The sequence below is a fragment of the Bos grunniens genome, chromosome 9 (genome assembly GCF_055505025.1).
Source record: "Bos grunniens cultivar Pamir isolate PY7600 chromosome 9, Bosgru_T2T1.0, whole genome shotgun sequence".
In the NCBI taxonomy this organism is placed as follows: Eukaryota; Metazoa; Chordata; class Mammalia; order Artiodactyla; family Bovidae; genus Bos; species Bos grunniens.
In genome coordinates, this window is record NC_141173.1 from 44,711,767 (window position 1) to 44,735,256 (window position 23,490).

General features: G+C 46.4%; 1 protein-coding gene, 1 long non-coding RNA gene and 1 pseudogene across 4 annotated transcripts in view; 2 read left to right on the forward strand and 1 right to left on the reverse strand.

Annotated features, from left to right (window-relative positions):
* ATG5 (autophagy related 5) overlaps window positions 1–6,056 on the forward strand; it is a 146,057-nt gene extending 140,001 nt beyond the window's left edge. The window contains exon 9 of the mRNA XM_086317523.1: window positions 5,620–6,056. Within this exon, the coding sequence (XP_086173649.1) occupies window positions 5,620–5,666 (47 nt within the window). The 3' untranslated portion in view covers window positions 5,667–6,056. The remainder of the gene's footprint in view (window positions 1–5,619) is intronic.
* Window positions 5,167–6,886, reverse strand: LOC147365902 (uncharacterized). 2 transcript variants are annotated; one of them, XR_015133007.1, is made up of 3 exons: window positions 6,748–6,886; window positions 5,972–6,094; window positions 5,167–5,298 (listed from the first exon to the last, which is right to left on the reverse strand). It is a non-coding gene; the product is annotated as an uncharacterized LOC147365902 (long non-coding RNA). The 2 variants fall into 2 exon arrangements; XR_015133006.1 differs by having other exon boundaries at window positions 5,972–6,091; window positions 6,748–6,863.
* Window positions 6,887–7,774: 888 nt separating this feature from the next.
* Window positions 7,775–10,678, forward strand: LOC147365903 (small ribosomal subunit protein eS1 pseudogene; annotated as a pseudogene). Its single transcript, XR_015133005.1, has one exon. The product of XR_015133005.1 is annotated as a small ribosomal subunit protein eS1 pseudogene (transcript).
* Window positions 10,679–23,490: the final 12,812 nt, after the last annotated feature.

The window sequence follows — 23,490 nt, forward strand, 5'->3', positions numbered from 1 at the left end:
GCCCAGGATGGTTAGATCACAGATGATGAGGTGTTAGGGCCCCAGTGCACCTTAGATCTGATATAGTCCAGTTTCCTCACTATCCAGATGAGGAAAGTGAGGTCCAAAACCACACGGTGACTTTTCCAAAGTCCCTCAGCACCTACTGGTGGAGTTACTGGGAATATTCTTTCCTATAAACCAGTCCTTGAGTCAAGCAAGACAATAAACCAGAGCCCCAAGCTGTAGAAGGACCTTTCTTAAAGGGCTAATTGCTGCTATTCACAGAACAGGGACAAGATGGAGTTCAGTGTGTATGCGTTTGGAAACTAAATTAGGCGCCAAGAATTATTGCAGACAAAGCCACTTAAAATTGAAGATATGGCCAGACATTGTGCAATTTTAGAAAAATGCCAAAACTTCCAGGTTGGACGGAGAGACTAGAGGAAGATCCCTGCTAAGCTGTGGTTGTCACCAAAGATTCCTCAAGACTCTACAGGAGACTGGATCGAAACAGATCTATCTACCTGAAAACTCCAAATAATTCTGGACCTGATCCAGACCAACCCCTATTTCTGAGGATAACCCTCAGGCCTCGGTCTGTCCTAGGAGTGGGGGTGGGGGGTGCGACACAGCGAGCAGTCTCATGTTGGGACCCGACTGCCCAACTGCCTGGCTTGACCGGAACCCCACATGAAGAAGACCCAGTCCTGAGGGGACACTTGTCAGCATTGGAGACCTTCAGACCGCATGATATGTGTATCACAGGAGGATCTCCCTGCCCTGGACTGAAGGAGCCCCTGATGTACCCAGCAGGCAGAAGCGCCCCCTCCCCCGCGCCGTGGGTTTGCGTGCTCCCGGCGATGGGTGCGTAGTCAGGCAGCCTCAGCAGCCTCGCTCCTCTGCTGGGGTTTGTCCTGGTTTCTCCTGGGAAGTGGCAGCTGTGGACGAACCCTTTCACTTTGGGTTTCTCCTCAGTGCAAACTTCTGCCTGCTTTCAAAGTCCTTGAAAAGGCAGCCTAGCTCTTTCAAAGCACTTTTTTGGGGGGCCAGAAAATTCTAAAACATGTCAATGACTGCCTGCTGTTGTCTTGAGTGTTTTAAGGCTTGATCTGCACCCATTGTAGGAACGGACTTTGCCCGTGGATGCCCCCTGCCATCTCTCCTGCCACCTGGAGGACGTCTATGGGGCATACAGGGTGCTGGACTCTCGTTTCAGAGACTTCTGGGTAGCCTCACAGTTGGACAGAATTTTCAGCAGTGACATTTGGGCTTCACCTGACAAAGAGAATGACAGAGTTTAGAGTGGTGATTTAATTGAGACTCATGCAGACTTCTCTGCCCTGGAATCCCTAGAAGGGGAGGTGTCCTCTAAAAAGGAATCTAACAAGAGATGATTACACAGCTTAAAGCAAGTCTCCTAAGGAAGACTGGTCATCTGATTTAAACCGGATTTGGAAGTGAATCTCCTCTGGCTTCCCTGATGGCTCTGTGGCAGAGAATCCACCTGCCAGTGCAGGCGACGCAGCTTCAACCCCCAGGTCAGGAATATACCCCTGAGAAGGAAATGGCAACCCACTCCAGTATTCTTGCCTGTGAAATCCCGTGGACAGAGGAGTCTAGCGGGATACAGTCCATGGGGTCGAAAAAGAGTCAGACATGATTTAGAGACTACACAACAATAACTCCTTGAGCTCAGGACCCAGTCTGGAGGTGGTCTGACCCAGGGGTGGCTGTACCCAGCCAAGCTACACCTGTGCTGTGCTCTCCCAGCACAGAATTGTGCACTCAATTCATGAGCAGAGGCTGAACACAGAGCGCTGGAGGGGGAAAGGCACATTCCTGGTGGCCAGTGCCAGGAAAGTGATCTCTATGCACTAATGAGAGTGAACAGCACAGGGCTGTTGTTAGTCTCCACTTTATAGATCAGGAAACAAAGGTATTGAAAGAGCAAGTAAGACACCCACTGCCACGGGGTGAGTCAGCAGAAGACTGGGCCCAGGACACAGACTCCTGGCCTCCTGGGCCAGCATTTGGCTCTGCTTCTGTGCTCTCAAGACGTTTCCTGCTTCATCCATAGCAAGAGTTCTTTGCGACCCTCATTCTGTGATTCCTGCCCTAAGGCCGTCAGTTCTCCTGAGGTTTGCTCAACAGCCAGAGGCCCTGCCTTCCCTAGCCTCCCTTCCCACCTCCCCTTGGCTGTCTTGTGGGGTGTCTAGCTCCAGCTGGCGTCTTACATACTCGTCCCAGTTGGCCTCCTCACTCACTCCAGCACATCCACCAGGTGGTCCCTGTGCCCTTGGCCTTGGCTGTGCCAGCAACTTATCCACACAGAGTGGCTCATAAATGCAGCCCTGACCTGGGGTTCCCAGCCTTGTTTCCTTCCTTGACAGCTTTGGCCGCCCACACTGGTCTCTCTGGTTCCTTGGGCCACTCCCTGAGCGCTCTTCCTTGTCTCCTTCTCTGCCTGGAAAGCCCTCCTCTTCCTGCATCTTCAAGGCTCTTTCAGGAGTTTGAGGCCCCTCCCAGCTCTTCGAGAGCTCCTGTGTTCCCTTCTCTGCGATGTCCTCTTGTATCCCCAGAAGATACACTGTGGTCTCTCCAGCTGCCATTTGCCTCCAAACTTTGTTTGGCCCCAACTCTCACTAATAGCTCAAATTTACATTTAAGGTAATGTGATAGGCCAGATTCTAAAATTACCCAAGGATTTCCTGTCTCCCCTCTTGTGTGCACACCATTTGAATATATTGGATTTTACTCACGTGATTAGGTTATGTTTTATAGCACAGTTGACCTTAAGGGCAGCTTCTGTTGTGGCTCAGCTGGTAAAGAATCTGCCTGCAATGCAGGAGACCTGGGTTCAATCCCTGGGTTGGGAAGATTCCCTGGAAAAGGGAAAGCCTACCCAATCCAGTATTCTGGCCTGCAGAATTCCATGGACTATATAGTCCATGGGGTCGCAAAGAGTTGGACACGACTGAGCAGCTTTCACTTTCACTGACCTTAAGGGAGATTATATCCCAGTGGCCCTGACTTAATCATAACAGGAACCTCAGTCCTGTGACCAAATTCTAGCACCAACAAGAAAGCACTAAAAGTGCCCTGTTTCCCCAGAACCTCCAGGCAAGAGCTCAGCAGGGTCAGCACCTTGATTTCAACATGGCGTCACCCTGTGCCTAGAGCCCAGGCATGCTGTGCCAGCCTTCTGATTTATAGAACTTAACTGTGAACTCATAAATGGGTATTGTTCCAAGCAGGTAAATTGGTAGTTATTTTTGTGATGCTGTAGAAAACCAATATAAGTGAATACTGAATTGTGTTGGAGCTGTGGATTCTCCACATTTATCCTGGCACCTGCATCTCAGGTCAGCAGCTGAAGCCACACTTTGTTGACTGTCAGACTTAGATTGCAGACTCCCAGCACAAGAGCCTAGCTGCCTGGTTCTCTCTGAATATAATTCAGCAACAAGAGGGACTCTTGGTTTCTAGCACTCTGCTGCCAGTTGCAAGACAAAGATGAACTTGGCCTTTCTGCCCTCGGGGGCTTCTAATCTAGTAACTGAACAATCACATAAAGAGTATAATACAAAGTAGATCAAGACAAGGGAAGTTATATCCAGTATGTGAAATCAAAAACTTCTTAGAGGAAGTGACATCGGAGCTGAACCCTGAAAGCTGAGTGGGGTTTTCACTTAGGGATGAAAGTAGGAAATTGAGTGAATTTTTAAAGAAATAGTATGTCGGACATTTGACAAATCAGGTGATTTAGAAATGAAACAGTATTCTGGGTCCATGGTGTGTGAAGCCTCTTGAATCATTGGCAGTAGTGTGTTTGGGAGACTTGGTGAGAAATTGGGGGCCATAGAAAGTTTAGAGGCTGGGGTGGGTAAAATCAAGGCTGAGTATGTAGGCTGGATTAAAGTAGAGGTGGGTAGGAAATGAGGATTGTTTGCAGACCGTGGGAGAAGAGGTAAAAGTTAATCAGAGCCTGCATCGTGACTCTGGCAGTTGGGACAGAGAAAGGAGAGAATGCCCTAGTCATGGGAGAGGATAGAAATCCCACCAGTGGAGCCACAAAACAAACATAGCATCCCGCGGGTCCATCCATCGGCCCACCTTCCTCTACTCATTCCAGCATTTAAGATGTGTTGATGTCTCCTGTAGCCAATAGTCTGTCCCAGATTCTGCCCCAGAGGCAAACATCATGACATTTGAGGAAATATGACTGTGTTACCAAGAGGCAAATGTTAAGTCCTGTAAGAGAAGCATGGCTGAAGAACTACAGGCTCAGGAGGGAGGAAGATGGTACCCAGCTGCAGCCACAGAGCCTTCGAGAGACAATGACGTGGGGTCACTGTTTAACTTGTAGGTGGCAAATTTAAAAGGAGAAGGATCTTTTCATCTGTCCTCTAACTACCAGTGAAACTTCATCTCATCCCAGTACATACACACCCCCACCCTCACCCACACATCCACCCACCACACACACCACACACAGGCACACACATACACACTTCAGCTGGAGCCGGCTGACTTGAACCCCACAATGACAAACATGGAGAAACAGTTATTCCTGCAAATGCTCAGTTGGGTTGTTCTAGAAGACAACTGGGTAGCTTAGACCCTGGCTTCCTTCACTCACCTCCCTGACTGACCACCCGAGCTGTGATTGTTTTCACGAGCACACCGGCTAAGAGACACACAGCATCGCTTTTGTTCAGCCACCACCAGACCAGCCAAGGGCCAACTAGGCCAACAGGGCTCTTCCTCCTTCCCCCTCGGTTCTGGGTAAGCACACATCTTCCACCCTTACTTTAAAGGCAGACAATTTGTTTTTATCATTTGCCAACACAGCTGAGGATGATTATTAATTAATCAAAAACACTGACTTTTAACTTCCCACGCTCTCTCCAGAGATGCTCCAGTGACAGCGTGCATCTGGACTTCAGAGCTGTTTAGATAGAAGTGGGCACCATGCAGCAAAGACTTTTTTTTTTTTTTCTGGTTTATTCTTTTTTAAAACACAACTCTAGTTTAATCCCATTTAGCCAGTAAACTTGATTTTAAGGTGGTCCCATTTTGTGGGGTTTTCTATTGGTCTTTTTTATACAGCTTCCTTTGAAACCAGAAATGCTGTGTCAGGATTTCACAAAAAGGAAAATAAGTTCAGAGCATTTTCTGTTCATCAAAAGCTCAGACCGAAGCACACAAGCAGCATGTTTCCATGAATAATGAAACACCATTGTCCTCCTCTGCTGGTGAGCTTCTGTTCTGGTAGTGTCCTCCAAATTCAAGGTCTCAGCAAGGAGTACCTAACAGCTGCCGAGAGCAAGTTTGAAATGTTACAGTTGAAACATCACAGCAAAGGCTGATCTGTTTCAATGGGCTGAGGTTTAAGCGACAGTCTCTTCCCCTCGGTTCTAAGATGGCGCTGCTGAGGAGTCATCCTCCCCCCTCTGAACTTGAGCTTTGTGGCCGTACAGTGGTTTTCAGTGAAAAAAGAAAGGGGCGGCAGAAGATCGCTTGCCTCAAATTACACATCAAAGCCTAATGGCTACCTCTAGAGTGAGACAGGGGGGTGTGCACCCTTGGCTTCACCACGTGGCAGAGGCTAGAGTGAAAACTATGGTGCCTTTTTAGGGGCTGTACCTAAAAGAAGATTTACAGAAGAAGATAGAAGATTTTAAGCAAAACCAAGCTTGGGAGGCAAGTGAGCTTCCCTTCCATTCAGTGAGGCCCACATCTTCAAAATCTCACTGAAGACTCTGCTGGGAGTGTGTTGTCTTGTAAGTGCAACTGTGCCAACTTGGGAAAGGTGTTTTGTGAAACATAGAGTGGAGTCCCCCTCCCCTCCACATGAGCCTGCTCCCCTTCCCGCCACTTCTCCTCTTCCTCCCCCTCAGTGATCTGTGTTCCCCCCAGCCCATTTAAGACAACTCCTGGGCTTGCCAGTGCTCAAACCATCCAGGCTTTGTTTCTTCTCTTTGCCCACCTGCCACCAGTCTCTTCGTCCTTGTCATTGTTCTTCAACAGCTCCACTGGAGGCGTTCGAGGGAAATAAAAAGATAAAAAACCCAGCTTGTCACAGTCCATTTGCTTCTTGTCAACAGCTCTGCTAAAAGGCAGAAGAGGAAGCTTTTGGCCAAGATAAGAGTTTAGATAAGGTTTGGGGATTATCTGTAGAATTTCATTTATTCGAGGTTACCCTCTTGAGCACCTGAGGATAATGGGGGAAGGGTGGGGTATGTTTATCAAGCACCTGTTTTTAGGAAGTTAAGAGCAAGATTCTTCAGTCATTTCTAAGAGCTGGTCAAAATAACTCGAGATAAAACTATCATAGCTACTTTATACCTTGTTGACATAAAACTAGCAAGCAGCTAACTGTCCACTCCATTGTTTAGCTCCCTGAAGCTGACTGACTCTGAAAGTGGAGAATTTCCTATCTCTTGTTAGGCGGGGAAAGAATTTAACTCACTCAGGTTAATAGAGGTCTGTGACAGCCCTGCCGTTCCTTTGAATGGCTAGGAAGAAGCAAATTGAATAGAAAAGTAGAGGTCTTTGATTACAAGTAATAGAAAACAACTGAAACTAATTTAAGTCAAAAAGATCAACTTATTGTAAAGATGCAGCAGGGGACCTCAAGGGACCCAAGGGCCACGTCTCTGCAAAGTGCTGAGGCTGAGGCCTGGGAGGCTTTAGGTCTCTCCATTCACCTCATAGTCTCTCCTTAAAAAAACTGTCCATCCTCTTCAGTCCTCTCATCCATACCTTAACCTTTCCCCTTGTCCTACCCCTTCCCCTCCATGTGCAGGGGAAAGCAGAGCTGATCCAGGCTCCCAGATTTCCACTTTCACAGGGCTAACCAGCAAAGAAACAAAGAGCACTCTCTTCTGGTAACAGAAGAAAGAGCATCTGATTGGCCCAGCTTGAGAGAAGTATCTACTTTGGTCCAATCAGCTCTGATGGGAAGATGGGGTCGTGGTTATAAATATGGCTGCTGATTCAGAGAGAGCCAGTGCTCAGAAAAAGTGTGGGGTGACGGGGTAGGACCACTCAACATTTATTAATCCAGCAACAATAAAAAAGGGCCATTGTACCTGTTTCCCTCATACTTAAACAATCTAGAGGAAAACCTACACATGTAGGAAGACAATTAAAATCTTTTAGTGCTAATTACTGTGAGCATAAAAACCCTGATTAGAATGAGCTCTTAGGAAATAACCAAAACAGCCCCTCTCCAGTTGAATAGATAAATACATTAAGGATGGGCATAAAATGGAGCCCACAACACAGCGGTGAAAATTAATGAGCTACAGCTACACATTTCAATATGGAAGAGTCTTGAAAGTATAATGATGCATGAAAAAAGCAAGTCACAGAAAAATAAATCCAGATGTTTTTACTTATGTGAGGTTCAGAAACATGCAAAATTGGACAATGTATTATAATGTAGTCTTCTATGTGTGTATGGTAAACTATAAAGAAAGAAAGAAAAGAAACCTATAGACTAAATTCAGGTCACCTGTGAGGTGGAGAAGGAAAATGTGCTTGGGAACAGGTAAACGCTGAACTTCAAATGTGTCAGTAATGTTATTTGTTAAGCTGAGTGGTAGATGTGATGGCAATAATTTTGTTATGATTTAATATGTGCTTATCTTTTTATGTTCATATATTTTATAATTAAATGAATATAAATGAATGTCCTTATGCCAAATTCTAAGGAGGCCATTTCTCTGTTCTGGGTAATGGCCAGTGGTATTGTGCTTGCCTGATTGTGGGACAATGGTGAGTAATTCCATTTGTCAAATGGTTTACCAGTTTCTATCCATGTGACAACCACCCTGACAAGGAAAGTATCTGGGGTGGCCTGTCAGCACTGTGGCCCAGTGAGTGCCTAAGGAATAGCCAGGCTTTTCTTGCGTCCTTTGTCCTGGATGCCAAAGCAATTATTCACCTCTATTCCCAGGTCAAATGTCCCAATCATCTCTACCCAAGAAAGCTACCTACCTGTGAGCATTCCCGTCAAAACATGATTACAGGGCCTAACTTCCCACTTGAGTTGTACTTCCACCCTTTTGGCTCTCTTCGGGGTACCATGGCAGCTGTCAAGAACAAGCACCATACTAAAGGAGGCAAAAAGGGAGCCAAGAAGAAAATGGTTGACCCATTTTCTAAGAAAGATTGGTATGATGTGAAAGCACCAGCTATGTTCAATATAAGAAATACTGGGAAAACACTGGCCACTGGAACTCAATTAAAATCACATCTGATGGCCTCAAGGGTTATATTTTTGAAGTGAGTCTTGCTGATCTGAAGAATGATGAAGTTGCATTAGGAAATTCAAGCCAATTACTGAGGAGGTTCAGGGAAAAAAAACTGCCTGATTAATTTCCATGACATGGATCTTACCCATGACAAAATGTGCTCCGTGGTCAAAAAATGTCAGACCGTGACTGAAGCTCACACTGATGTCAAGGCTACCTACCGACGGTTACTTGCTTCATCTGTTCTGTGTAGGTTTTCCTAAAAAGTGCAACAGTCAGATTTGGAAGACCACTTATGCCCAGCACCAGTAGGTGCGTCAGATGCACACAAAGGTGATGGAAGTCACGACCTGAGAGGCGCAAATGACTTCAAAGAGGTGGTCAGTAAATTGATTCCAAACAGCATTGGAAAAGACATAGAAAAGACTTGCCAGTCTATTTACTCCATGATGTCTTCTTTAGAAAAGTAAAAATGCTGAAGAATCCCAAGTGTGACTTGGGGAAAACTCATGGAGTTACATGGGGAAGGTAGTAGCTCTGGAAAAGTGACTGGGCATGAGACCGGTGCCAAAGTTGAACAAGTCCAAGAAGGTTTAAAATGCAGTCCTTTAATGATGACAGATAAAAGATCTTGTGAAAAACAAAACCACGATGACAAACTGACAGTTTCTTACAAGGTTAGACATGGAACTACCATATGGCCCAGCAATTCTATTCCTGGCATATTTCCCACAGAATTGAGAGCAGGGACTGGAACAGATACTTGCACACCCGTACACACAGCATCATTACCCACAGTAGCCAAAAAGTGCAAACAACCCCAGTGTCCGTGAACAGATGAATGGATAAAGAGATATGGTACATCCGGAGAATGGAATATTATTCAGCCATGAAAAGGAATGACATTCTGACACATGCTGCATGTGGATGAACCCTGAAAACATTATGCTTAGTGAAGTGAGTCAGACACAGAAGGATAAATATTGTATGATGCCGTTTATACAAGATAACTGGCATGGGCAAATTCATAGACAGAAAATAGAATGGTGGTTACCAAGGGCTGGGAAAATGGGGAAGAGGAAGTTATTATTTGATGGAAACAGAATAATATCCAGAATGTTTGTTGGGGATGATGAAAAGGTTTGGGTGTAGATAGCATGGTGGTTACACCACATTATAAATACTTTTAGTACCACTGAATTGTACACTTAACAAATGTTCAGATGATAAATTGTTGTTGTTCAGTGGCTCAGTCATGTCCAACTCTTCATCACCCGGTGGACTGCAGCATGCCAGGCTTCCCTGTCCTTCACCGTCTGCCAGAGTTTGCTCAAACTCATGTCCATTGAGTTGGTGATGCCATCCAGCCATCTCCTCCTGCCCTCCGTCTTTCCCAGCATCAGGGTATTTTCCAGTGAGTCAGCTCTTCACATCAGGTGGCCCAAGTATTGGAGCTTCAGCTTCGGCATCAGTCCTTCCAATGAATATTCAGAGTTGATTTCCTTTAGGATTGACTGGTTTGATCACCTTGCAGTCCATGGGACTCTCAAGAGTCTTTTCCAACACCACAGTTGCAAAGCATCCATTCTTTGGCACTCAGCCTTCTTTATGGTCCAACTCTCATATCTATACATGACTACTGGAAAAACCCTAGCTTTGACCATATGGACTTTTGTTGTTAAATATTATGTGTATTTTACCACAGTTTTAAAAAACGACAATTACAGAGCACTGGGAAAGACATACATTTGGATAGAGGAAAATGCTACAGGGCAGGGGAAGGTAGATAAGTGCACAGCATTTTTTTTCTGTGCTAGTTCCACACAGAGTATTGAGACATCACTTTACTCCAGTCCAGTCCTGCAGCCTGGGACCATCATTTCCAATATTCTCAGTGCAGCAAAATGAGAACATATGTGTGCCTCAGGGCATGTGATATCATGGAGTCCCCTCTGGTGGGGAAGCAAGTCCATAGGACCAGTGCTAAGCCCCCAACTTCCTGCTGCCTGGACAGTAGAGGTGGGCCAGGGAGAGGCCTTAACACAGCTCTGTGTTCCCAATTTGTCAACACTACATTTGGCAGCTGGTTGTTGTTCAGTGTTTTGGAGGAAGAGAAGGAAAGATGTGTGTGGTTAAGACCCATCTTCTGTTTTCTTTTAGTTTTCTGGGACCAAGTGGTTGCCTCTGACACGGAGAATGTCCTTTGTTTAAACAGCAGAGATCATCCCCAGATCCACAGAATGGTAGGTAGGTCAGGAGTTGGGCTGTAAGTAACAACATACAGCTGGAGAGGCCTGTGCCAAAAGGGGACCCCTGGAGGGAGCTGGGGCCTTATACCAGGGGCCCAGGCCACATTGTGACCTCCGAGGGCCCTGGGCACTGGGGCCTTTGTCAGCCCCTCCCATCATAATAATATTAAAATATTTAAAATGTAACTAAAATTTTCAACATTTTTTCCTCTTTTAGACCAAATTTAATTGATTTCTGTGGGCCCTAAAAATTTCTTTTTTTTTTAATGTGAGAAAAATAGTTAAAGTTTCATAGTTCCCCAGAAGCATCTCTGCCTTAGCACTGTGCTTCCTGTGCGTGACCTGAGAGGGCCTGGAGCACACCGCCTTGCCTTTCTTCCTCGGGGGTTACTCTTCTGGCATCGGAAGAGACTTTGAGGTCATCTGTGCCACCTCCCGTGCAGGCAGAAGTCCCACTAAGGCAACCTCCAGGGGGATCATGCAGTCTCTGCCTCCAGCCATGGGATCCAAGCAGCCCCTCTAAGTATAAGCAAGTTCTTAATATTGAGCCCTTGAGCGAAAGCCTTCATCCCTGTAACTTTCAGCAGCTGCTTCTAATTGCACTCAACTGGGTCAACACAGAGCAAGTTTTACGTCCTTTAAAGATCTGACACGACTCCCATGTGTCACCCCTACCCCTCAACCCAAGTTCTCTGCTCCAGGTTAAGCACCCTGAGACCTTGCGTGACAGGATCTATAAACCCTCATCTGCTGAGCACCCTCCTTTGGACAAATACTGAGGCACCTCAGATGTGGTCTGATCTGATCACACCTGTTCCCTCTGCCACAACAGCAGTCTTTTGCTAGTGTCATTTATTAGTAATAGACCACATGGTTGGCGTATGCTAACCTGTGATCACTTACACCCCATGGTTGTTTGTTCCATCCCAAACTGAAGTTGGGCTTCACTGGCAGGCTTCACCGGTGACTCAGTGGTAAAGAATTTGCCTACCAATGCAGGAGATGCAGGTTTGATCCCTGGGTCAGGAAGATCCCCTGGAGAAGGAAATGGCAACCCAATCCAGTATTCTTGCCCAGGAAACCCCATGGACAGATGAGCCTGGAGGGCTACAGTCCATGGGATTGCTAAGAGTCAGACACAACTTAGCGACTCAAGCTGAAATTAACCCAGTCTATCCCAGTCTGTACTCAAGCCATTCATCTCTTCAGCTTGGAGACATGGTGTGTCGTCTTTGACTTGGTTCATTATGATCTGTCAAGATCTTTATTCTGTCCTCTGGAACAGAGGCAGTCCTTTCCATGTTTGGCTCTTCACAGATTTGACAAGTGTGCTTTCTTGGTCTTAAACCCAACATGGCAGGGACCAAAACTTCTATTTTCAAATTTGCCATTGTTTTCCTGTTATTGAAGGTTGAGTCTGGACCCTGAAATGGCTGAAACAAAGACATTTTCATTTTGATTTTGTGGGTGACTTTTGCATTCTAGGAAAGAAGGAAAGTAGCTCTTGGAGTCAATTTGTCCTTTGTTCCGGAAGGAACACTTTGATGATGATTTTCTTTTTAAAAAAAAGGTATCAGGTATAGGGCTAGATGTTATGGGACAGCCTTCCAGGAGAGATGGTCTATCCTGGTCACATGCGGTGGGGCAGTGCTTTAGTGAGAGGAGGCTGGGAAAGGTAGTGATGATGAGGAAGGCCAGTGACGTGTGGGGCAGCTGATATCCACTTGAAGTTTCTTCTTCTGCTCTGTAATTCCTTCGTGTTAGCCCAGAGTTCTCAGTCGATGCTGTTAAGCTGTTGTTGTCTTCACTGTGTTTTGGAGAACCTTGAGGGTCCTTGGAGGGAACAGAGGCAGCTGGTGCTGACCGAGAGTGAGAGACCATAAGAAATGACCGGACGAATGTGGGGACCAGGACATACTCCTCGGGAGTCCTCAGAACACAAGAGGTGGACTGGGGACACAGCTGGGTTTTCTGACATGGATTATTCCGGGGAGGGTGGCCTGCAAGGGCCAGAGAACGTGGGATGTCCAGGTTACGTGAGCTCAGCCACAGGAGGACATCTTTCAGACACTGCCAATTTAACGTTCAGTATTAGCACGTAAGGAACATACTCTGGGTGCAGACTCATACCTGGGGGATTCAGCTGGCCCCACACCACTCTAGCTGTCTTCTTCTCATCCTACCCACTTGCCTTCATCTTTATGTTCTGTAGATTTGCGGGGTTTCTTTTTGATCACAAAAGTTATCTGTATTCCTCATGAAAATCCAAATGATCCAGAAGCCAACTGGAAAACATTTTATCCAATGTTATATTAAAATCAAGACGCACCAGGCCTATGTTATTTGCCAGCTCTCTTTGGCAAGGAGGCGCTTGTTGGCTTGGCAGGGTATCTGCCTTGTTGTCAGCACTGGCTCCCTGTCCCAATTCTAGAGTGTGGTCCTGAAGTCCATGACCTTAAGCATCCTAAATAAACAGGATGTAAGCAGACACTTGAACTAGTAGGCGAATCCCATTTGCTTTTAAGTTCCTCCAGGTGGTGTCCCTTAGCAAGTATTGGAGGTCGCAGCCAGGGTTTTATGAGTGGGAATGGATATAGCATCTAGAAGAATATTCTGTTACTATGAATGGGAAAGTGTAGACTTTTAAATTTCTACACAGGAGGTAGTAGAGATCTGTTGCTTTTTTGGAGATGGGCGGGGGTGGGGGGTGGGGAGGGAGGTGCTGCGTTGCATGGCTTGTGGGATCTTAGTTCTCCCACCAGGTACTGAACTTGGGCCCTCGGCAGTGAGAGCAGAGTCCTAACCACTGGACTCCCAGGGACTTCCTGAGACCTGTTGCTTTCAGCTTCCTTACATCCTTCCCTCTTTTGCAGACAGTGCCCCAGTTCTCTTTTGGGGAACCACTTCTCCCACATCCTTAACCCCAGTGGTATGTGATGGGGTTAAGCCACCCCCATGCCCTGGCTCTTTGAGTGAGCATGTCACCTAGACCTAGACAAGAGTGACATGCCCTCCTATCACAGAGATCCCAGAGAGGGTTAGGCGGGTCAGTGGGCCAGCCGTGGTCAGCCCCAGGGTTTTTGCCTGTGTTATCAGTAAGGAAGGGACTTTATGTGCAGGACTGCTCCACCAGGAGAAGTCAGCCTGAATCCAAGTGGCCACCGTCACCCCCGCAGAGGAGCCCTGGGCCAAGCTGCGATGGAGAAACTCAGGTGCCAGTGACACTGCTTATAGGAATCCCACCGTACCTGAAGCCGTCCCTGGAATTCTCCACCCAAACCAATTCAAATGGAGTTTCTGTCACTGACAACTAAGATGCTAGAATAAGGATATTCTTTTGACAACTGCACTAGAAAATATCTTCCTTGAGAAAATAACTGGCTTTGTAGTTGTATTTTGTTTATTCTATGCTGAATTTATCAATTATTAGATATAATGAGTAGAAGAGATCAAATGAGGCCATTTTGAATTATTATACAAGTGATATTTGGGGGTTTTAAGTTCATATAAATTTTATAATACTCAGGCAACAATAGGGCAAGGTAAACATGAGGAAAGGTGATTCCCATGCAGTGTCCAAATTATTGGAAAAACATTCAATTCTTTAGTTTATGACAATTATATTAACTATCCCGGTCAACTCCCAGGTAGCGTGAGTGATAAAGAAACCGTCTGCCAGTGCAGGAGCCGCAGGTTCAACCCCGGGGTGGGGCAGAACCCCTGGAGGAGGAAATGGCAACCCACTCCAGTATTCTTGCCTGGGAAATGCCGTGGACAGAGGAGCCTGGTGGCTTACAGTCCATGGGGTCTCAAAGAGCCGGACACGACTGAGCGTGCAGGCGCTACAATGGGGACAGACACTGGTTGAGAAGATCCAGAGGTTTGAGCCTTCAGGAGGCAGTGTCTGGGAGTGTTTGAATCACCTGAGAGTATATCAGCTCCTTCGTTCACACTACCAAAAAGAAAGGAAGTATATCAGACTAATAGTGTGTGCGCATGCGTGCTGTCGCTTCAGTCCTGTCTATGGTTCTGTGCATCCCTATGGACTGTAGCCCGCCAGGCTCCTCTGTCCATGGGATTCTCCAGGCAAGAATACTAGAGTGGGTAGCCATGGCCTCCTCCAGGGTACTTTACATTAAATGCAGTTAAATGCATTCAAATGCAGTTAAATATAGGAAATATTGCCTTTCCTCACAGAGTGAACACAGCACCTCCAGTAATCATCTGGCTTAGATATTGTCAGTGCCACACTTCACGTATCATTTTTTCCTAAACTTCTGGGAAAATGCCTTTTTTTGCAGTGTGTGTGTGTGTGTGTGTGTAAGTTTGATTTTCTTAAGCCTTTGTTGACAGGTATGATCCAGGCCTCAGACTAGGAGACAGGGAAGCCCAAATTTTATTTCAAGTATGATACACAGTCCTCGTGTGGCCTTGAAAAAGCCATTTAACCTCGTGGCCTCAGTTTCCCTGTCTGAAAACTAAGGCTCATAATCCAAATCTAGATACCTCCCTGGGATGCTGTGTGCATTAATTACTGTTTATTGTGCAAGTGGAAGTTGGGCTGTGTTAATTATTATTATCATTTCTGGGTCTTCCAGCCAAGTTGAAGCCAAACCCTTGCCTCGCTTTTAGTTCCTGAGATCTGACAAGGTACAGCCCTAGGCAGTGAGGAGGACCATAAATGAAGGCTAGTCGGCAGATTTATGCATATCTCACCACAAGGGACTGGCCCCAGGAGGCTCTGCCAGCCACAGGCTTCGGTTCTGGGGTTCCAGGGCAGCCCAGAGACCCACAGGCTTTACCAGGACATTGTTCTAACAGGGCAGGTGTTGTGAGGCTGCTGCCACACTCCTGTCCCTCACCTCTTTGTGTACCTGCCGTTTAATTTACTAAGGAGTCTGGAGATCAATAAGAGATGCTTACCCTGTCATTACACAAGGCCCTAAATTGCAAGGTACAGGTGGAGAAGCTTCAGAAGTATTGTGATCACTCATGAAGAAAGATGACTAATCGCTTTCTTCTGGTCACTTATTTGGCTTATGACTTTGGTTTCTACTCTCTAAGTACAACAGTTATCAGATTTCCATGTAAGCAGGGAGCTGACAATTGGTACATACAGCTCCCCTGACTACACCTGCGGGTTCTGCTGCTTTATCTAGTCCTGGACACCTCATAGCGATTTTCCCCGCCACTATTTAAAGTTCAGGATGCGGGTGAAGGAGAGAAAGCTCACCTCACCCCACCTTCTGCCAACAGTGATCAGCATCAGGATCACTGTTGAGCCTCCAGGAGGCACCCTGCTTTTAACCCTTTGCAGGAAGGCTAATCTCCTCGTATCCAGGGCAAGTTGGATAAACAGTTCCAGCAGGTTTGGATCTTGGCCACGTGCAGAACCCTAGAACCCACTGGGGCATTGCAATGACCCAGTCCATGAATGTCCAGAAGAACAGAAGGGCACAGACGCATCCCATATCTGGTGTCATCTCACTCAGCAGGGGCTGGAACAGTCTGATTTTAGGGAAATCCTAAGCCCCCAGTAAAGCACCGTGCTTAACCTACCGAGGACAGAATCCCATTGTCCAAATGCAGGTCACATCCCTGCCTGTGTGCTTGACATTCTTGTCAAGGAATGTGCCCACATCTGTTTGCACTGATTCATAACCATCTCCTTCCAAATTTAGTTCTTGATGCTGATACCACCAGCCCCCATTCACCCCACAAGCCCCAGCCCTCACTTTCCCTGCCTCTGCAATCCCCCCTGCAAACCAGCAGGTCCCACACGGCTCTTTTGTCTGCTCAGCACAGCAGGCAGACAGCAGGGGTACTGGTGAGTGCTAGTTAACTAATTAATGATTATAAAGCACTTTGAAAGCATAAAGAACCAGATAAATGCCAAGTATTATTGTTATTAATGCTGAGAAGGCTGTTTAGTCATCCTTGGCCTTGAACTCAGCTCACTGCCCCCACTGTGGCCGCAGGCTGATCTGTGAACTAGGATGAGAACCCTCCTCCTCCCTGCAGGCGCTGTTTCACACTGAGTCAGTGACCAAGGTGAAGGGCAGGGGCCAGGAAACCTCTCCTCGTCTCCCACCTGCTCTCGAAGCACTGCCTGCTTTGCGGCTGTCATGCTAACATTTACCGAAAGCCAGGCTCTGAAACTGCCTCTCTTGTTTCCCATTCACCTGTTTGGTAAGTTCATTTGAGTTCTTGATTACGGTGATTAGGACATCTCTGTGCACACAGGATGGATACCAGAGTCAAGCCCTACTTTCCATTAGCGGCCGGACTCACTTGTTCACATGACCTGACCATTCTCTTGTTTGCATATTTTTAAGGGCTGCACTCTTCTCTAGATGCCCCTAAGTACATGTGCTCATTTGACAGAGCAGCTCTGTGTGCTGGAGAAGACAGGTGGTGGTTTCACCATTTCATAGACATAGGAGCCAGGGGCCTCTGGATCCTGGTGACGGGATCAAGGTGCACCCAGCTCTCTTGCACCCCACACTCAGCAGTGCCCTCCGTCAGCAGCAGACCCCAGACATCTGGCAGGATGTTCCAGGAGACGGCGAAGAGCCTCCACAACACAAGACCTTAGAATTCATCCATGTAATGGCTTCCCTTCAAAGATGACAAAACCGAGGTCCCCAGAAGTCAAATTACTGGTCTAAGATGACAGTGCCAGTGAAGGAGTGAGGCTTGAGGCCAGCCTTTGGCCAGGCTTCTTCCTTCTTCAGTAGTCATTTGTAATTCAGAGTGGTGAGGCTTCAGGTGGCTTCATATTCTTTGTACTTTTCTGTGTTTTCCATATTTTCCTTCTGAAACAATAGACACAATCTGAAAGCAAATGATTGCTCTAAGTGAATAACCATGGGTGTGGAGCGCTGCCTTCCTCTCCCCTGAGCACAGAACTCTTCTTGGGTGAATGGATGATCTTTCAGTGGAGGCTCAGAGGGGGCAGACATTGCTGGTTTTCTTAGTGCTTTGAACTGCCATAAGAAAACACCACAGTCTTAGGTGGCTTATAAACACCAGGAATGTACAGCTCCCAGTTCTGTAGGTTGGAAGTCTGCAGTCAGGGTGCCGCCATGGTCAGATGAGGGCCGTCCTCCAGTCTGCAAACTTGTGGCCTCATGGTAGAAGAGGCTGGGACACTGTGGAGGCCCCCTTTAAAATTTTTTTTATTTATTTATTTTAATTGAAGGATAATTACTTTACAATATTGTGGTTTTTTCCATATATCAACATGCAATCAGCCACAGGTGCACATGTGTCCCCCCCATCCTGAACCCTCCTCCCACCTCCCTCCCCACCCATCCCTCTGGGTTGTCCCAGAGCACTGACTTGAGTGCCCTACTTCATGCATTGAACTTGCACTGGTGATCTGTTTCACAGATGGTAATATACATGTTTCACTGCTATTCTCTCAAATCATCCCACCCTCACCTTCTCCCACAGAGTCCAAAAGTCTGTCCTTAACATCTGTGTCTCTTTTGCTGTCTTGCATATAGTGTCATCGTTACGGTCTTTCTAAATTCCATATATGCATTAATATACTGTATTGGTGTTTCTCTTTCTGACTTACTTCACTCTGGATATTAGGCTCCGGTTTCATCCACCTCATTAGAACTGACGCAAATGTGTTCTTTTTTATAGCTGGGTAATATTCCATTGTGTATATGTACCACTACTTCCTTATTCATTTGTCTGCTGATGGACATCTAGGTTGCTTCCATGTCCTACCTATTGTAAACAGTGCTGCAATGAACATTGGGGTACACGTGTCTCTTTCAGTTCTGGTTTTGGAGGCCTCTTTTTAAACAGCACTGATCCCATTCATGAGGGCTCCACCTTCACAACCTACGCACCTCCCAATCCTGAAACATCACACTGGGCATTAGGATTTCAACATACAAATTTGGGGGCACACACACCTTCAAACCATGGCATTGGTTGTCTTCTCCCAGCTTAGTTTGCCGAAGGAGGCGTCCCAGCAGACCTAGTACTTGTTTCTAGGTCTACACCCTCAAAGGTGGGGCCATGTGGCCTGGGGGTGGGAGGGACAGTTGATCTGAACCTACAGCCGGGGCACAGCCTCTCCAGACAGGGCCATTGCTGCTGTGATGACAGCCTCAGAAAGCTTTTGAAGGGCCCTTCGATGACTGAGATCCAACTACCACCACACGCTATGCATGCTTTTAACCAAGATCTGTGGCCTAGCGCTGTGGCCTGAGGTGCTGTGGGATTTCTTTTTTTAAGTAAGTTTATTACGTAGCTCCGTTTTTAAAAACTGCAGCTTCAAGATACATCGAAGGTCAAACGTGCACGAAGAATGCAGGCCTGGCCTAGAGTGAGCTAGAAAGCAGAGAAGCCGGCAAAGCCTCAGGTTCCACCCTCTCTGCCCCATCTCAGTTCACAGCAGCCCCGTGAGTGGGGCCACAGCCCTGGGCCCAGGGGTGGGTGATGTGGGCACCGCTGGCAGATACCATTCTCCTCTTGCACTTCTGAGCAGATGCTTTATCCCAAAGAATTCGGGAGCATCTGGAAGAAGCAGAGGAGAGGCAGCATCCAGAGAAGAACTGCCAGAGGTGAGTCTGTCTCAGGAAGAGGCATCAGACCCACTGCTGAGGGTTAAAGTAAGGCAAGCACATCCCAGAAAAGTCAACCCGCCCCTTGGAGTTTTCTGCAATGAGCTATAGCATAATTCACATGGCCAAGTGATACAAAAGAAAAATGAGCTTCTGAAAACCAGAATCATCACCCAGCACCACCCCCTCTCTTCCCTTTTTGGCACACTTATAGTGTGTCGGGTACGATTATGTATAGTCTTCCGTTTAACCCTCACGTCGAGTGAGGAGCACACTTTTACAGATGTGGAAGCTAAGGCACAGAGAAGTTAAGAGGCCTGCCCAAGGATGCACAGATAGCTTGTGGTAGAACCGGGATTTGAACTGCGTTCTCCTGTCTCCGAAGCCCAGACTTTTCACCTCTTTGGTGTTTACAGACCACAATCTCATCAACTCCTCTGTAATTAAGGCAGCCCTCTCAGTCTGAAGTTTCAGTGGAAGTAGAAAATATTTGCGGATCTCTTGGCCGAAAAGAATTGCCCAAGAGATGTTAGAAAGGCCAGGGGGCTGGTTGAGTCGCCTGGTGGGGGCTTCTTACCAGGGATGGTGCCCTTGGTGAGAGGAGGAAGTACACAGAGGAGCTTTACTACTGAAGAACAGAGTGTCTGTGTGGAGCCCCTGTCCCCAGGACACAGCGAGCCAGGCTGGCTCAGCATGGAGGACGACTCGTGGAGAATGGTGTTAGTTGCCCATGATTTGAACACCATTTCCACTTCCATCAAAATCCTCTGTTTTAATCAGGTGGTTTTGACAAGCATTAAGGCACAGATGCTAGAAAGAGGGGATTTCTGCAATGCCACCACACATTTGAAAGGTTATGTGCAGGCTGTTGTGTCATGTTTAGCTGGACCTGGCTGACTCCCCCATACCGCCCCCAGCAATATTTAACGTGCATGTTCTATCACCAGAAGAGGCATCTCTGCATAACCTCTGTTAGGAATCTGGGGCTCTGCCCTGAACATGGGTCCTATTTCACCTGTACCTCATCAACATGATTCTGCCCCACTGAAGAGTCACATTGGTGGAGCGTGGATAGCAGGGAATCTCAGAAGCACAAGGCTCACCTACAGAAAAGACTTTCATCCGACCATCTCAAAGCACCAACAGAAAGTAATTAATCCCCACAGCACCTGCACTGGGAAGGCGGGTGTGACCACCCGGTTTTTACAGATTGGGGCCAGGAGGCGCGCGGTGACGTTCGTTAAAGGACTTGCTTCAGGCGGCACCTCCCTGGTGAAGCTGGGGCTGGGTTGGGGGCAGTCCTACCTCTGAAGTGGGTGAGAGACAGAGAGAGTGAGTGGAAGCCAGGCCCTTGTCACTTGGCCACCTTTCCCTCCCCAGGACACACGTTCCCCAGCTCACACTTACTGTGGCTGTGAGCGGGGTGGGGGAGGGGGTCTCAAGAAGATTCTCAAAGATTCAAGAAACCAAAAGCAGGGTGAGGAGTAGAAGAGAAAGAGAATGAAAAGCAAAAAATAGAGCAGGAGGTTAGAGGTTCTCTCTGACTTCCTGTAAGTATAATCCGACAGGCCACATGTGAGGGAAACCAAATGTCATGCGAAGCAGTGAAATTGTCACCCTCAGGAGGTGGGCCTTGTTAGGCGAAAGGTCACAATAATCCCTTCTGTAGCAAAGCAGAAGTCCCAATGCTATTTTTAGAAGCTCCTAGAATTTGCCACCTATTTTTAGAAACTCCTAGAATTTGCCACCACAATGTAGTATGAGAAGAACCAGAGTTACAGTTCATCGCTCTGGAGTGCAGAGTCACAGTTCTCTCCACCGTGGCTAATAGGCTTCTGAGAAGTGATCAGAACAGATGTTAGTAAAGTGATCACACCTCCAGCACACTGGGGCTCCTCGTGGTTACAGAACTTGGTGGGAAGGATCAGGGCAAGCAAGTCATGACCCTCCTGAGCAGTGGTTAGGAATGTGGGCATTTTAGTCCTGCTGAGCTGAGCTCCAGTCCCATCCCCACCTCCTGCTAGAGCTGGGTCACCTGGGTAAATGGTCTGATCTCTTAAAACTAGCTCAGTTTTCTCATCTGTTAATTGGGACTAGTCATGCCCTCCCTCCTGGGATGGTTTGAAGAGTTATCTGCAACAATACTAGTTCCTAATACACATTCAATGAACAGCAGCTGTTATGTTCTTAGTTTATACATACTGGTTTTTCTTTACTAAGAGGACACCTCCTGTACATGACAGGAATGAACGAGAGCACTGTTTCTATAGGGTTACTGAAACATACCGTTCTTAGCTGGTTCGGAGTGCCTGCACATTCCAAGTCTACGAACCATGACCGATTTTGCCTGGCCTAGAACACCCTGGGTTTTCTTTCCCTTGGGACTAACATGGACCAAAATGACAGCCAGGACCGTCCAGACCTGATCCATGCAGTCATTTGAAAACACTCCCATGATTTTTCAAGAGGATCAGCATTAGTTCTCTTCTAGGCTTCCCTCAGATGGTAAAGAATCTGCCTGTAATGCAGGAGACCTGGGTTCAATCCCTGGGTTGGGAAAATCCCCTGGAGGAGGGCATGGCAACCCACTCCCATATTCTTGCCTGGAGAATCCCCATGGACAAAAGAGCCTGGACTACAGTCCATAGGGTCACAAAGTGTCGGACACAACTGTTAGGATCCTGCTAGCCTCTGGTCACAACATTTTCATCAACTGATCAATACACAACTTTGGGTTATGTGTGGTTCTTTTTAAAGACACCTAACTTAATAGAAATTGATTCATTAAAACTGAACTCATGGCCAACAGCACTATAACTCACGCCTGAATGAAACTTCTCTAACATGTATTTCCTCTGTAAGGAACATCACACCCCTCTTGCTCTTAGAAACACAAGGCAGCTCTTCAGCACTGTGTATGGGGCCATTTTAAACAGGGAAATTACTAACAAAAAGCACAAAGAGGCACATAATGTGGAATGAGATAGACTGCAAAAAAGTCACTTGTTTACAGCCTCAGAGCCAAAATGAGAGGACACCATTGCCTTGTTCAACTTCAGCTGACATACGAATATCAGGTGACTCAAAATTTTTGTTGCTCTGCACATGTGTGTCCGAAAATGTCTACAAAAGTACCACCAGCATCGATCCTGGGATTACAAATAAACATTAAGTAGATGAATTCGCAAATACAGAATCTGCAAATAATAAGGGTTGACTTAGATCATTTCCAGGCATTTAAAACTCAAGGAAGCCAATTCTATGGTAACTGAGGCAGAGTGAAGCATTTTATCTTTTGCAACTTGTAGGAATATGTCTAGGACAGGAACAAGTAAATGTCTTTCTGTATAGGTATGGGCATCCTTTACTAGACATTTCCATCGTTTTCTTCCTTGATCTTTTATACCTCTGGACTTTGCTCAAGGTCAACAATTAAAAACCTAGACTTTGGGGAAAGAATGAGCATTTTATTACAGGAAGTAAAACTATTTGGTGCTTTCTTACATTTATTATTATTGGCTTTAGCAGAAAACATTTATCTTTCTCAAACATGTCTGATTGCGTGCATGCTCGGTCACTTCAGTCGTGTCCAATTCTTTGCAACCCTATGGACTGTAGCCTGCCAGGCTCCTCAGTCCATGGGATTTCCCAGGCAAGAATACTGGAATGGGTTGCCATTTCCTTCTCCAGGGGATCTTCCTGACCCAGAGATTGAACCCATGTCTCTTATGTCTCCTGCATTGGCAGGCGGGTTCTTTACCACTAGTGCAACCTGGGAAGCCCTCGTCTGATTATAACTATGTAAAAAATATGCATATGTAGAAAGATTGGGAGGAAACAAAAACAATTGTTAGAGGTAGAATGTGAAAACATTTTTCCTTCATAATGTGCTCTTCAGTGTTGATGTTATGTGATCTCAGACATAAATAAACTGAAGAAAAAACTTCAATTAAAACAAGATGTCTGGGAGTAGAAAAATGACCAATGAAAATATATTTAAACACAGGGGACTTAATAATCTTTCATCATTTGTTCTTTGGAAGTTTGCTCACACTGGCAAAAAAAAAAAAGATTGCACATTTCATGTTACCCATCATTCCTGTTCTGCAGTATTCCCTAAGGGCCATGCTATTCTTTGCAGGATGGATTTTAATATTCTAAGCCCTTTAGATCATTTCATTCCTGTAGACACATGATATTAAGACAGAAAGAAGAAAACCAGAATATTCAAAATGTACATGGCACAAGTAACCCGCACATTATCAGGTGTCTCTGGGAAACAGGAAACTCGGCAACAAGTGATTTTGTGAAAACTACCAAGGAGAAAGTCCAGAGAGAAATCACCAGCAGATGTGCAAAGTGGCCTGTATAAGGCAGGTTGGATACAGGTGCGATCTACAGCTTTTGAGCATA